The 13098-nt window shown below is 37.5% G+C and overlaps 2 protein-coding genes across 3 annotated transcripts; one reads left to right on the forward strand and one right to left on the reverse strand.

The window, feature by feature from the left end:
• Window positions 1-1247: 1247 nt before the first annotated feature.
• Window positions 1248-7121, forward strand: LOC137945698 (VIN3-like protein 1). Of its 2 annotated transcripts, XM_068791679.1 has the most exons (6): window positions 1248-1431; window positions 1996-2071; window positions 3749-4379; window positions 4496-4806; window positions 5034-6240; window positions 6320-7121. In XM_068791679.1, the coding sequence occupies exons 2-5, from the start codon at window positions 2041-2043 to the stop codon at window positions 6203-6205; spliced, it is 2145 nt and encodes a 714-aa protein (XP_068647780.1). In that variant the 5' UTR covers window positions 1248-1431; window positions 1996-2040; the 3' UTR covers window positions 6206-6240; window positions 6320-7121. The 2 variants fall into 2 exon arrangements, with proteins under 2 accessions (XP_068647780.1, XP_068647779.1); XM_068791678.1 differs by having other exon boundaries at window positions 1249-1431; window positions 2006-2071; window positions 5034-7121.
• A 2419-nt stretch (window positions 7122-9540) lies between these two features.
• Window positions 9541-11181, reverse strand: LOC137946741 (tetrahydroberberine oxidase-like). The gene has a single exon (XM_068793051.1). The coding sequence runs from the start codon at window positions 11179-11181 to the stop codon at window positions 9541-9543; it is 1641 nt and encodes a 546-aa protein (XP_068649152.1).
• Between the last annotated feature and the right edge of the window lie 1917 nt (window positions 11182-13098).

A 13098-nucleotide genomic window follows, 5' to 3' on the forward strand; every position in this document is an offset into this window, starting at 1 on the left:
TTTAATGATTTGGCAAGGGTGAGGATATGACCATTGACTCATTAATGTAAAGACCTTCCAAGAGGACTACAACAATTGATATTAACTTATTATTCCTATATACGCTTTATTCTTTGTAGCCTCCCTCTCATACCCGATTTTTCTTAGTTTCTCTTGTCTCCTTAAGCAAAGATGAATGGGTTTCTACGATCGACAAACATCTTCATCTCAGCTAGTGATTCGATTCACTTGAAGTCTGATTCAATATATTTGAATCATGCCACCATTTCATATACCATTTACTACTTAAGACTTGTCTGTTAAAATATTTTTTAAAAATAAACTCTTAAATGAATTTTTATCGATTAATGAACTTAGGAGTAAGAACCCATTACTTAAACCCTAAACCCTAGTAAGATCTTATTTTTACCTACTTTTCTCGTAATTTAGAAATTAGATTTTGTGGGTACTCTTTCAATACATTGACTATTTTTTCCACATATTTTTTGAATTGTTAGTTTGTATTTCCTATTTATCGAGGGTTTGCCACTTGAAATTATATAATTATTTATTATAAAACTAATATAATATAATATAATATAATTTAAGAATCTAACGATAAAATAATAAAATTTTATTTATCTAACTTATATATTATTTATAAAATAAATCATGTAAATATAACCATTTTCGTCCCTTGTTGGGGCATGATTTGAGTAACCACTAACCTTGACGTGACACCGAACGTCACACGTAGTTAGCGAAAGATTATCATTGACACACTTTTTACCTTTTAATTGTCGCAGTCTGGATCGACGCGTGGAATGAAGCGCGTTTTGGGTCTTCCCGCCCTCGCTCATGACTCAACACGTGTAAACTATGACACGTCATGTTTTCTTTATCGAATCAATGGCCGGTGCGTGTGCACCACGTGCAGTTAGAATCTTGGCTCTGAAACGGCAGCGTCTATCTGACCGCCTTTGGACGGCTCATCGGGTCATCTCAACCCACTTCGTTACGTGACACGTGTTCTTTGAAAAGTGCCTTAATGTGCATTATGGGTGGTGTTTTGGTACTTTAATAAAAAAGCGCGGAGCGAGGTTGATGAGAGTCGAGCGATCGGCATCGCGGCCGGCGTCTCGGCTTACATTTCGTGCAGATTAGTATTTTTATGTGACGTAACTTTCCCTGTCTTTCTGTGTATTGACTCCTTGGACATTACCAATCAACCTTGGTCGTGCTTTCTGTTGGCCATCCGAAGGTTGAAATCGTCCATTAGTTTCTCTTTCTCTTTCTGTCGCTCTCGTTCTCTCTCTTTCTCTCTGCTTCGCGTCGCTCGCGCACATTACCAACGCCACGGGCTTTGCGTTCCTCTGTCCCTCTGCTAGGGTTAGGGTTTTCGCTCCCAAAACCCTTGAGTCTTTGATCGACATCCAAATCGCAAACTTTTAGGTATTTCTCATCAGATCTCTCGCTTTACAGTGATTTTCTAGTTTTTTTTTTTAATGTTGTTTTGTTTTTCTGCTATGTATGTACGATGTGGTACAAGTCAGAGGCGTCCTGGTTAATTTTCTTAATTTTTTAAGTTTTTGTACCGGTTTTTGTTATGCTTCTCCATTATTTGTGCTTACATCTTCAGTTGTTTGGTGGTTGACATTTTAGTGGTTTGTGTGGATGAGATAATGGGGGTGTTGGTTTTACTTTAACGCTCTTGACTTTGTTAGCTTTTGAATTATTTTAGTTGACTTCGTTAGCTCATGAATTATTTTAGTTTTCTGCTGATAACGATGAGCATTATTGCGGTTTTGTATCTTTGATCAAGTTATTTGTGTTATTGGTTTTCTAGAGTTTGTTAATTTTTCTTCTTGTATGCTGCTGGTGATGTTCTCTTATTGTGAAAAGAGAAGGATTTTATGGAGTTTAGCATGCTAACAAATTAATAAAGACAAGCCAAAATGTGCTTGTTGTATTTTTTGGGATCCTCTGTAGATTATTCTGTATAATTTATTTTTACAGCCTATTTCAGGAGGATGCCTGAAGGCATCTGTTGACTTTGCTGGAATGGAACAAGACGATACAGTGCTTGCAAAAGGTACAAATATATAGTGGACAAGTCTTTGATTTTTATGACACAAAAGAAGTTCATTTTCTCTTTAGTTTTTTGTTTGTCTTCTTATTTCGAATGTCGATTGTTTGGCCTACTGATCCTGACCATCCATTTTTTTGTTGTTATTCCTCTTTCACTGATGACTGGATCGTTGTATTCAACTGTTACATTTTGAGAGCATATATGAGCGGGATCTTGATATTTCTTTGCCTTTATATTCTGTCCCTTTTCTACTTTTGTCTCACTATATTTATTATAATTTTGATATGGTCATGGAAGATACTAGCACAAAAAAAATGGTGCAACAAAGGGATAGACTCTTCCTTCTTCTCATGTCCTCTTGTAAGCTGAAGAATCTCTATTATGATCTTCTCCCATGAGAAACTATTGGAGTTTTTTCTCAGCAGAGTGTGAGAGGGGAAGTTTACTGCCCCAGATAAATATGCAGGCAAATTCCAGTGGTGTCTGGTTCTAGAGGATGTTATAAGTATGTGGGTTTGGAATTGGGATTGTCATTTATAGTTGCAATCCTATGGCTGATTGTGTCTATGTGTGAGTCATGGACTTGGATATCTTTGATGGGACGGTTCAAAATTTAGAATTTAATTGAAGCACAGATCTACTTATCATCTTGAAAAGCTATTAACTTGTTAACTAGAATGGCATGAAATCTTTCAGCTCAAGGACATTCCAGGTGCATTCAATTTTTTTCTGTGCAATTTATATACTGAACTATAATGTAGAGAACCTATTAGTATTTTAAGATTAATTCCTTACTCAGCAGTTCTTTCCTCTCTCTACTTTCTCTTCAGTTCTATCTCCAGTAATGTCTTTTGTCTAGGTTTATTTTTGTTGGCCTGGAAATGTCCCACCATTTTACACGTGTACTGTTCTCCACGTTTCATGCTGTTTGTCTGAGAGTGGAAGAAGTTGTTGTTGGAGAATAGCCTTACATCTGTTTGGGCTTTTATTAGTTGGAAACTAGCGATTTTGGGAGTAACTGATGCGACATCAACATGGTATCAGATTGAATTCAAGCCCATCTGTTCCTATTTGGTAGGCTGTGCATGTTCTTTGGTGGCTTATGCTTATGTTTTCAAGATCATGGGTCAAGTTGTTTGTTTAGACATAAAAGTGAGGAGTGTTGTTTGTGGGTAAAAAGTCCCACCATTTTGTATATGTAAATGTGCTCCATGTCCAAAGTTAGTTCTGTGGGAGTGATGGGGCTGGTGAGATCCTATGTTTATTAGATGGGAAAAGGACGGAGAACTTTGGCTAGTCATTAGGGGAGGAAGTGTCTCAACTGCAACAATGTTAACTTTTTATTTTCACTTTTTTCCTGTCAATCATGTTTGCTGTTTGAGTTTTTTATTGCGATGCATCTGTTTCCCCTTGTTTGCCTTGTTATGTTTTACATTTTCCTTCTTAAATGTCGTTGACCTTTGAAATCCTATACTGGAACTATGACTTTTTAATTGCTAAGTTGGCAACTTTTAGTGTGTTTTTCTTCAAAGATAATATATTAGTATGCCATCTTGTCAAGTAGGATTTCCATTATGGTTGTATAGAGGAAACTGTGTATTCCAATGCAAATATGAGTTTTCCAGTAGTATGTTTCTTAATTTGTCTATATCTGAAGCAGTTTTCAATTTGTATTTTTAGTTTTACAGGCTCTTTCATCCATTCCAGAAAAGAATGGTCATGTGAAAGATTTATTGAATGGTCAGGAAATTGGCGAAAGCTTTCTCAAGTCCAAAAAGGAAGTTGTGTGTACAAATCTTGAGAAGGAAAGGAAGCGCTCTTTGTCATCAAAAACTAAATTGACTGAGCATCTCCTTAAAGCAACTAACAAAGGGTGCAAGAGCCAAGATGCAAGAAAGCTCTCTTCGGGTCAGCTAACTGGTCCTACTAACCAAGCCCGACCCAAGAAGCAACAGAGGAAAGCAGAGAATCCTGTTCGACTTTCTTCATCACCTGAAATCCCTGTGGATGATGGATCCAATAACACCTTGATATGTAAAAACTCTGCTTGTAGGGCCTTATTGACACCAGATGACACATTTTGCAAGAGGTGTTCGTGTTGCATTTGTCATCTATTTGATGACAATAAGGACCCAAGTCTTTGGCTGGTCTGCACATCTGAGTCTGGTGGAATTGATTCATGTGGGCTATCTTGCCATATTGAATGTGCCCTACAACGTTGTAAAGCAGGAGTCGTAAACCTTGGGCAATTTATGCAACTGGATGGGAGCTACTGCTGTGCTTCTTGTGGCAAAGTATCTGGAATAATTGAGTGAGTGCACTTTTACATGTTCATGTAATGTCAGATGCATTTAGAATTAAGTGTGCATTTAAGAGGTGGGTGCTCACTTTGGATTGATTATCTTCTGATGGGTATATTTATTGCAGATCATGGAAGAAGCAACTGATAAAAGCAAAGGATGCCCGAAGAGTTGATGTTCTCTGCTATAGGATATACCTGAGTTACAGACTCCTTGATGGTACTTCTAGGTTTAAGGAACTTCATGAAATTGTGATGGATGCTAAGAACAAACTAGAAAAAGAGGTTGGTCCACTTAATGGTGTTTCATTAAAAATGGGTCGTGGCATTGTCAGCAGGCTCTCAGTTGCCAGTGACATTCAGGAACTCTGTTCTCTTTCTATTGAGAAGGCTGATGCATGGCTGACAACCAGTGTTTGTGATGACCAGAATCGTAGAGGTGTGCTTATATACTCATTAATGCTGTTTTTTCCTTTCTTTTTATTTACCACCATCGTCTTTTTCTTTTTCTTCTTCTTCATCATCATCATCATGATAGTTTTCTTTTTCTTCTTCTTCGTCATCATCATATTTTTCTTTTCTTTTCATCATCATCATCAACATCATCATTATCATCATCTCAAATTCTAAGAATAAAATCCATTTTATTGTTGATGTTGCATGCAGAGGACACCCTTCCTGCTGCTTGCAAGTTTCAATTTGAAGAGGTCACTTCATCTTCATTAGTGATGATTTTGAAAGAAATTACTTCTGGATCCACCAATAATATTAAAGGTTACAAACTTTGGTACTACAAGAGCCAGGAAGAACCACTTCTTCACAAAGAACCCATCTGTGCTTTTCCCAGAACGCAGCGGCGTTTTCTCATCTCAAATTTGCAACCATGCACAGAATATGCTTTTCAAATAGTTTCCTTCACAGAATTAGGTGACTTGGGACACTCTGAAGCAAAGTGTTTCACAAAGAGTGTGGAGATAATGCACAAGAATACTAATTCACCAGAGATCAAGAGTAGGAACAAAAACCTGAGTGTAGACGGAAGCTCGTCTGGAGCAGAGAAAGAGACCCTGAGTAACATCTCTTCTGGTTTCAGGGTCCGAGACCTGGGGACCATCATTGAGATAGCCTGGGCTCAAGAAGAAGGTTGCCTTGATGAGTTTCATAGTTGTGAGGCGGATGACTCATCTGGGGGGACTCAGATGAAACCTGAAGTTGTGGAAGCAGACAGACCTAGGCCTGTCTCTCGCCAGCTTGATCTAAATGTCATGACTGTACCTGATCTGAATGCAGAGGTTACTCCACCTTTAGAGTCATCTGGAGATGAAGATGACAATGGTTGTAGTTCAGAAAGAGTTATCGAGGCAGAGGAGGACAGAAATTTTTGTGGGGCAGGGAAGAATGGGGAAGTTAGATCAAATGGAAGTGGGGACTCTACTAGGCAGATTGAAGAAGTACCGGCGGTTGAATCTAGAACACAGTTATGCAGGAAGCAAGCGCCAGGTGCAAAAGATGAAGCTTGTGATAGTGATAGTACTTTGATAAACTGGCCTGCATTATTCATGGGTGGACCCAATCGTTTGGATGGAAATTATGAGCACTGTGTGAAGACTATCCGGTGGTTGGAACATGGGGGCCACATTGAGAAGGAGTTCAGAGAAAAGTTCTTTACATGGTTTAGCTTGAGGGCCACGGAACAGGAGAGAAGAGTAGTAAATACTTTTATCAGGACTCTAGAAGATGACCCAAGTAGCTTGGCAGACCAATTGCTTGATTCTTTTGAGGAAATTATTTCAAGCAAGAGACCTCGGAATGGTTTCTGTAGTAAACTCTGGCACTGAAGAGCGCGGAAGGCTGGACTTTACCCGTTTTATGGGTAGGTGCCATTCGCCAAATAAATTTTTTGGACAGATAGCTTTCCGCTGGTAGCTCCCGGTAACTCTTTCCCTGTACAGGTATTTATTTCACAACTTTAGATTCATTGGATGTAGCGTACAGCGTTGCAGTGCCCAGCGGGAGTCTTCGAATTTGCTGTGCTGCTGCCTGTCGAGATTATTATTCGATATTGATTGTAGGGCTTCGCGTGTGAAACTGCGAGGCTGACTCACTGCTGACCATAATTCTATTGATGTTAAGATTAAATTATTTCAAAGCCTGAGAGATCAGGTTCATTCTTTTACTTTGTATGTTTATTTAGGTGTGGATGAGGATCACTTTTAGATCAGATATCCTTCAATTTATATTTTCACTGTCTTAACGTCAATTTCTTCCCACATTGACATAATCATTTCTTTCAGTTTCGCTGACCCCCTTGAATCATATTATCTGACCTAGACCATGGATTCAACTTGGGTTGATACAGATCTACTTAATGAATATTATTGTAATAATATGCTTTTTTTTTCTTATTGACTTACTTATTTGACTTGATATCAATCTAATCTTGCAAATTTGCAGGTTCACCTAGTACTATTTGACTCATATGAGGTGGGTGCGTGTACTCTGTGACTTTGATATTGAGCTACACAGTGACTATTACTACTTTACTCTTATCAAGCTTGCATTTTTTGGCAAGCTATAAGTGATACCCAATTCGATGATTACATTTTTGGGAACCTCAAGAGTCAAGACTTGCCAATGCTTTTCTTCCATTATTCTTGCCTTCTTACATATGATAAAAAAAAAGTTCTTTCATTTCCAACTAATTTCCTGATTTCTTGAATGCTCTCCCAAGAACCCCTGCCTTCTCCAACATGTTACCCAACTAATCATGCCTTTTTGATAAGTGAATTAAACTCGGGTTAGAAGTTAAAACCAATTGGTTTGCAAAGGCAGGGGTCTTGATACTAAGGAAAATGACCCTTTTAACATTTAGTTTATAGTACATTTCTCTTATTGTGATTAGACTTGAACTCATGCAATCAAGTTTCACTTATAGCTTCTTTGCCTTTTTACCTTTCTTGATGGTAATGTCTACGTGGCGTTTTTTAAAAAATAGAGCTAAGTCAGGTGGTATTTTAAAAATAATTGTGCTAAGTCTCATACCTCTTGTGATTAAACCACAAGATCCCATAGGCGATTGATCTCTCATCCTTAAAACTGTGAACTCCCCACATGCAACTGAGTTGTCATCCTTAAAACCAAGCATTTTAAGCTCTCTCATAGTCATTGAAGATTACATCTTATGTAGTTCTTACAAATAGCGTTTATATTGATCGTTTCTATCTTTCACTTTGTATTAAAGGAGCACATAACTTTGGTATTTTATTAGCTTATTTTTGAATTACAAAGATATTGCTGTTAGGCTCTCATTTTCTTACTTCCATGTTCAATCACTCCTCTCCAGTTCAGCGAATGTAGTGTATTCCCACGCTTTGTATGATTGAAATAAACAATTGTTTAGGTTATTGGGTTAACAAAGAGAAACTATCTATTTTTTTACAAAGGGGATAAGAGCCGTTATTGTGAAGCTATTTGTTGCTTTATAATATAATGATCTTTGCATCTTTTGAACGTCTCTGATTGCTGCCATTTAGTTGAAAGAAGACTCTTCATGGTGCTATAATTGTTATACTTTGTCATACATCACCACCCTGTAAATTGTAGTATAACGTTTCCTTGTATGCAGTTATTTGCCTATTGGTATAGGGGCCCAACTCTCCCTCTCCATCATTTGAGTCCTAAAATAAAGAACAATTTATGCTTAGAGTTCAATAAAATCATGCTTAGTCCATATATATATATATATAATACTTTTATTAATTTTAAGAGAAATATTTACTAGTGATATTGTAAACTTCGCATACTTTAATTTTGTCTTTGATAGCTGATATTAAATTGTTATGCCTTGTACAAAACAACCCTTTAAATTGTTGTCTTATTTCTCTAGTTATATACCAAGTGTTTATACATTTGAATGACAATTGATAGTTAATACACCACAAAACTAAAGAGAAAAACTCTCACTACTAGAAATATGATTTTTAATTACATTTTTTTTTTGTAATGATACAATAAATTGTTACAAATAGTTGGAATAACAAGAGAAGTTGTTGCAAAAATACTAACTATTTTTTAGCACAATCTCACAAATTATAATTTTATTTGATGATTATAATTATATTTACAAAAAAAAATCCCCCTGTTTTATTAAACACCTATTTGTTTTACAAAAAATTAAGCTATCGCTACAAAAATAAGTATTATTTATGTCTAACAACTTATTTTATTGTGACAAATATTATGTTGTTACAAGCAGTTAACTCTATTCCAAAAGATTTAAAATCGTTAAAAAAATCATTTTTATTGTCCTCACAATTTTAATTTGAAACCCATCGTTGATATTAAAAATCATGCTCCCTATAAAAGGTTTAATAATGGAAGAATTATAGTTGTGAATAATATTAAACTCTATAGTCATTGGGTTATTTTTTTTACAATACAAATTGGTGAGAAAAATATAAAGCTCTTATTAATGTAGAATTATGTGCACAAGTTAAAGGAATAAAAAATCTCAATAAATATGTTCATAAAGCTTATCATTGAGCAACCTTTTATATTAATAACAAAGTTACCGACGATAATACGAAGGTTACTTCTAGGAAAATATCTCAATCTTTTGATGAGGTAACATTGAGCTGTTGGTCGACAATATTTGTTTATTTATAATTTACAAGGAAGGATCTCCAACCCTTCTCGATTTTATTCGGGAGGGTGAGAGATACCTCTCTTACCATTTAGAGTGAAGGAAATAGGGGAGGAGAGGGAAGTCGGCTCCCTTCCCCCCTTCCTCTATATATCTACCCTAACCCTTGAGCCTCTTCTTTTGTGGGTGCCTAAGAGTGAGGGGAAGCCATCTCCCCCAATTTGTGTGGCATGGGGACAATGATCAGATTGGGCTAGGTCAGTTGCTTCATTGCTTGAACTGGCCAACCCGTATGACCTAGATAATGAACCCGGTTCGACTGAATTTAGTTCGATCGACCAAACCGGTTCAGGTTTTACAACTATGGTGTGAAATCACAAATGTTATCGTTATCTTATTCATGAAACATAACTTTTATTCAACAAATGCTGCATTTGCTTTTTTACAAAGAATAATACCAAGAATACAAGAATGAATTTTTCATCAGGAACAGTGAATGACAAGGTTTACAAGTGCATGAGTGTCTAAAGTCTACAAAGGTGGAATACTCTGCTCATTCCTAAAGAAATTATGCTTATCAACCTTACCCTTCACGAGCGCTAGCCTCCTGAAGTTACCCTTGAAATACTTGAGTCCCCATGCACTCGACCTCAGGTAACTTGGTTTTCTGCCATTGACGCCCAAGTCAAGGTCCCTGTAATTGAGGTAAGCAGCCCTTGGAGATTTTGAGACATAAGGAGTCATGTACCTATATAACCTGCGAATCCAATCCAAACCCTTGGACTCCTCCTTCTGCAGATCTACGTAGTAAAGAATGTTGTACAGGTTACCTTTTCTGTGTGGGAAGGGGGTTGCAGATTCTGGAATCTCATTCATCGTCCCTCCCATGGTATCCCATTGGAGGAACGCAGTGACATTATCCAGAAGGATGTTCCAGATCCCTTCCAAACCAGTTTCAGAAATGGGTTTTGTCACAAAATCAGTTTTACCCTTGAAAGCGAAGCTACCCATTGGTGGCAACCTGTTCAGAAGAACTTCTGGGGGTGATCCTGATGGGTATCCTGCCATGAACATGGTTGATTCGATCCAGCTCAGTTCAGTGCAATCTTCTGGCTTGAGACCCAGTTCAGGGAAACACTGTTTTATCTCTGTGAGGAGCTCTTTAGCACTGCCCAGGAATAATGAATCAAATGATGCTACAACTGTTCTTTTCCCCTCTGCAGCATCAACCGCTTGGACTCTCAACCTGATGAATAGGTTCTCATCACACTTGTCCCCTACAAGCTGCCATTTGCTGACGGCCTCGGTTGCGCCGTCTTCCAGGGTTCTGCTAACGTTGAAAACAGTCACAACTGGAGGAACATCGACTAGCTTGATCTTCCATGCAAGAACCACACCGAAGCTTGCAGCTCCTCCTCCTCTGATGGCCCAGAAGAGATCTTCCCCCATGGATTTCCTGTCCAGTATCCTGCCATTGGAGTCCACCAAACGGGCATCGATCACGTTATCGGCAGAAGTGCCATACTTCCTCATCATGCTGCCAATGCCACCTCCGCTGATAAGCCCGCCACTCCCTACGGTGGGGCAGAACCCAGCAGGGAATCCATGGATTCTACTCTTCTCAGCGATCTTGTAGTATACTTCACCAAGAACAGCTCCAGCTTGCACCCACGCCGTGTAATCTTCTGTATCTACAGTCACAGAACGGAGGTTGATGAGATCCACAACCACAAAAGGTTCCTCCGCAACGTAGGAGAGGCCTTCGTAGTCATGACCCCCACTTCGGGTTCTGATCTGCAACCCGTGATTCTTGGCGCAAATGACCGCTGCTGGGATTTGAGATTCATTTCTGGGTCCGACGATGTAGACAGGTTTGGGTGTCGTGGAAGTATTGAATCTCGGGTTCTGTAATCTGACCTGCAGAAGCCTGGTGTAATTGGCCATGTGAGGAATGTAGAGAATTTCCGAGATGTCTGTCAGGGAAGACAACTCCTGGTGAAGGCACTGGACGAAGGGATTATCATAGGCTTCGACAGAAGCAGCAGAACAAAATGAAAGAAGGAAGAACGCAAAGAGATTGACTGCGGCTGCAGCAGTTGGAGAAACCATTTTTATTATCTGATCACAACTAGATTTTCGAATTATGCGTCTCTCGTCCACTGATCCATGCATTTTATAGCGTTTTCTCACGCAGCCACCGCGCGCTTTGAATAATCCGTATTCAAACCGTTGAATATTTTGAGCTTATTCTCTTCGTCTCTATATATTCCAGTTGGTTTAAGATGAATCCGTCTTCCTTTAGACTTTCAGAAAAATAAAAACTCAAGGAGGTTAAGATGCACGAAGACACGATTGCTGCACCGCGTTGATTACTGCTTCGCATTCAAAATCCTTGAAGTCGCCATGATCTAAATGGTTTTTCATAACAAGTATTCGCTGTAGAGCCGACTTTCAGAGTTCAGCAATCTCCATTTTCTGTTCGTTTCTCCTCTTCAGGATGATTTCCAATGTCAACCGCCCACAATTTTCGTCCTTTCCAGGATGCTTACTTCATGGACCATTTCTGAAAACCAAATCTTTGGACAAGGTCCATTACTCGTTTACATGGAGTTTCGCAGGGTGGCGGAGAATTGTTATTATGCACGAGCTTCGGCGTTAAATGGATAAAATTTCTAGGAAGAGAAGATATTAACAATCATTGCCTGCTGATTGACATAATCAGTGCAATATTTTTATTGATTCTAGGCCTTGAGAATTTTCTGTATTTTGCTTTTATTCTATTAAGACTAGAAATTACATTTTGTTTAATCAATTAAGTGCTATAGAATGTTGCTTTTGAGTTTCAAAATTTTCTTAAACTCTGTAAAAATACCTTTTTATGATTTTTAAAAAAATCTTTGGAACACTTTCCTATGACTTAAAAATACTCATTTTGCGTTCCATATCGTAAAGGTCGGTCATTTACACAATTTTGAGACCTATTGATTGATATTGGGATTTTTTTTTTCTGAGAAAAATAGCTGTCCTTTGAATATTTTTAATCTATTTTAAAAGTTTTTGTAAAGGCATAAGTTTTGATAAATATGTTATCTACTAAATTTTATTTTATGTATACATAATTAAGAAGTGTAAACTTAAATTGAAGTATTGAACAAATACATTTAAAACACAAAGAAAGTTACCTGGCGAAAGGGTTTGGAATTGCTTCCGACAACAACCAAGACCCATGACAACTGAACCATAATGTGCCCTAGAGTGTTTTTTTTTTAAAATTATTGATAAAGTTAAATATAAATTATGATCATTAATTCAATTTTCTTTTCTAAAATGATGATTCTACGATTTTTTTATGAAGAAAAAACGCCAATCCAATTAGTGATTTAAGTTGAGAAAACTATCTTTGTAGAAAACAATTGTAAAACACCTTACTCTTAAATAAAGGGAGCGAAAGGAATCACTAGTTTTTCTTTTCTTACCCTTCCACTTTTTTTTTCGTCTTCTTTCTCTTTCTCCTCTCTTCCTCAACGCCAGTAGTACCCTCTTTCTCAGTTGAGAAATTGATCTCATCCTCTTTCACTTATCTTATGAAACTTGTTTGTATAAATCTCCTATGTCCAAATGATTTTTTATTGTACTATGTAGTTTGCTTAGGTAACTTTTATTTAAACTTGAGTGACTAGCAATGATCGATCAATAGATGATTTTTGCTCCCTGCTTTTAATTCTCAGCTTGTTTAGTATCGTTTTTGGTCTCTTAGGGGGGGTTAGTCCACAATGAACTTGAATTGAAGTGAAATGAATTGATTCAACTTCAACTAATGTTTGGGTGTTAGTATAGACGAGTTAAAGTGGCTGGAAAACATATTCCAGTGTTAGTGGCCCCAAATGTTTGGGTGTTATTAATGGAAGTCTTAAAACGTATATAAATTGGAGATACTTAAAAAGCGTAAAGATGTATTTAACAGAAACTCCATTTTTATGTAGAGTCACACTAGCTAGTCTCCTGGTATCTTAAGCATTTGTGACATTTAAAACAAATAAATTGAAGGGATGTTTCATTACTTTTTTAATACACCTTTACCTAGGGTAA

This window comes from Aristolochia californica, unplaced genomic scaffold (assembly GCF_029961685.1).
Source record: "Aristolochia californica isolate CCGP_79_NKW_82.1479 unplaced genomic scaffold, dmAriCali1.0.hap1 SCAF_12, whole genome shotgun sequence".
In the NCBI taxonomy this organism is placed as follows: Eukaryota; Viridiplantae; Streptophyta; class Magnoliopsida; order Piperales; family Aristolochiaceae; genus Aristolochia; species Aristolochia californica.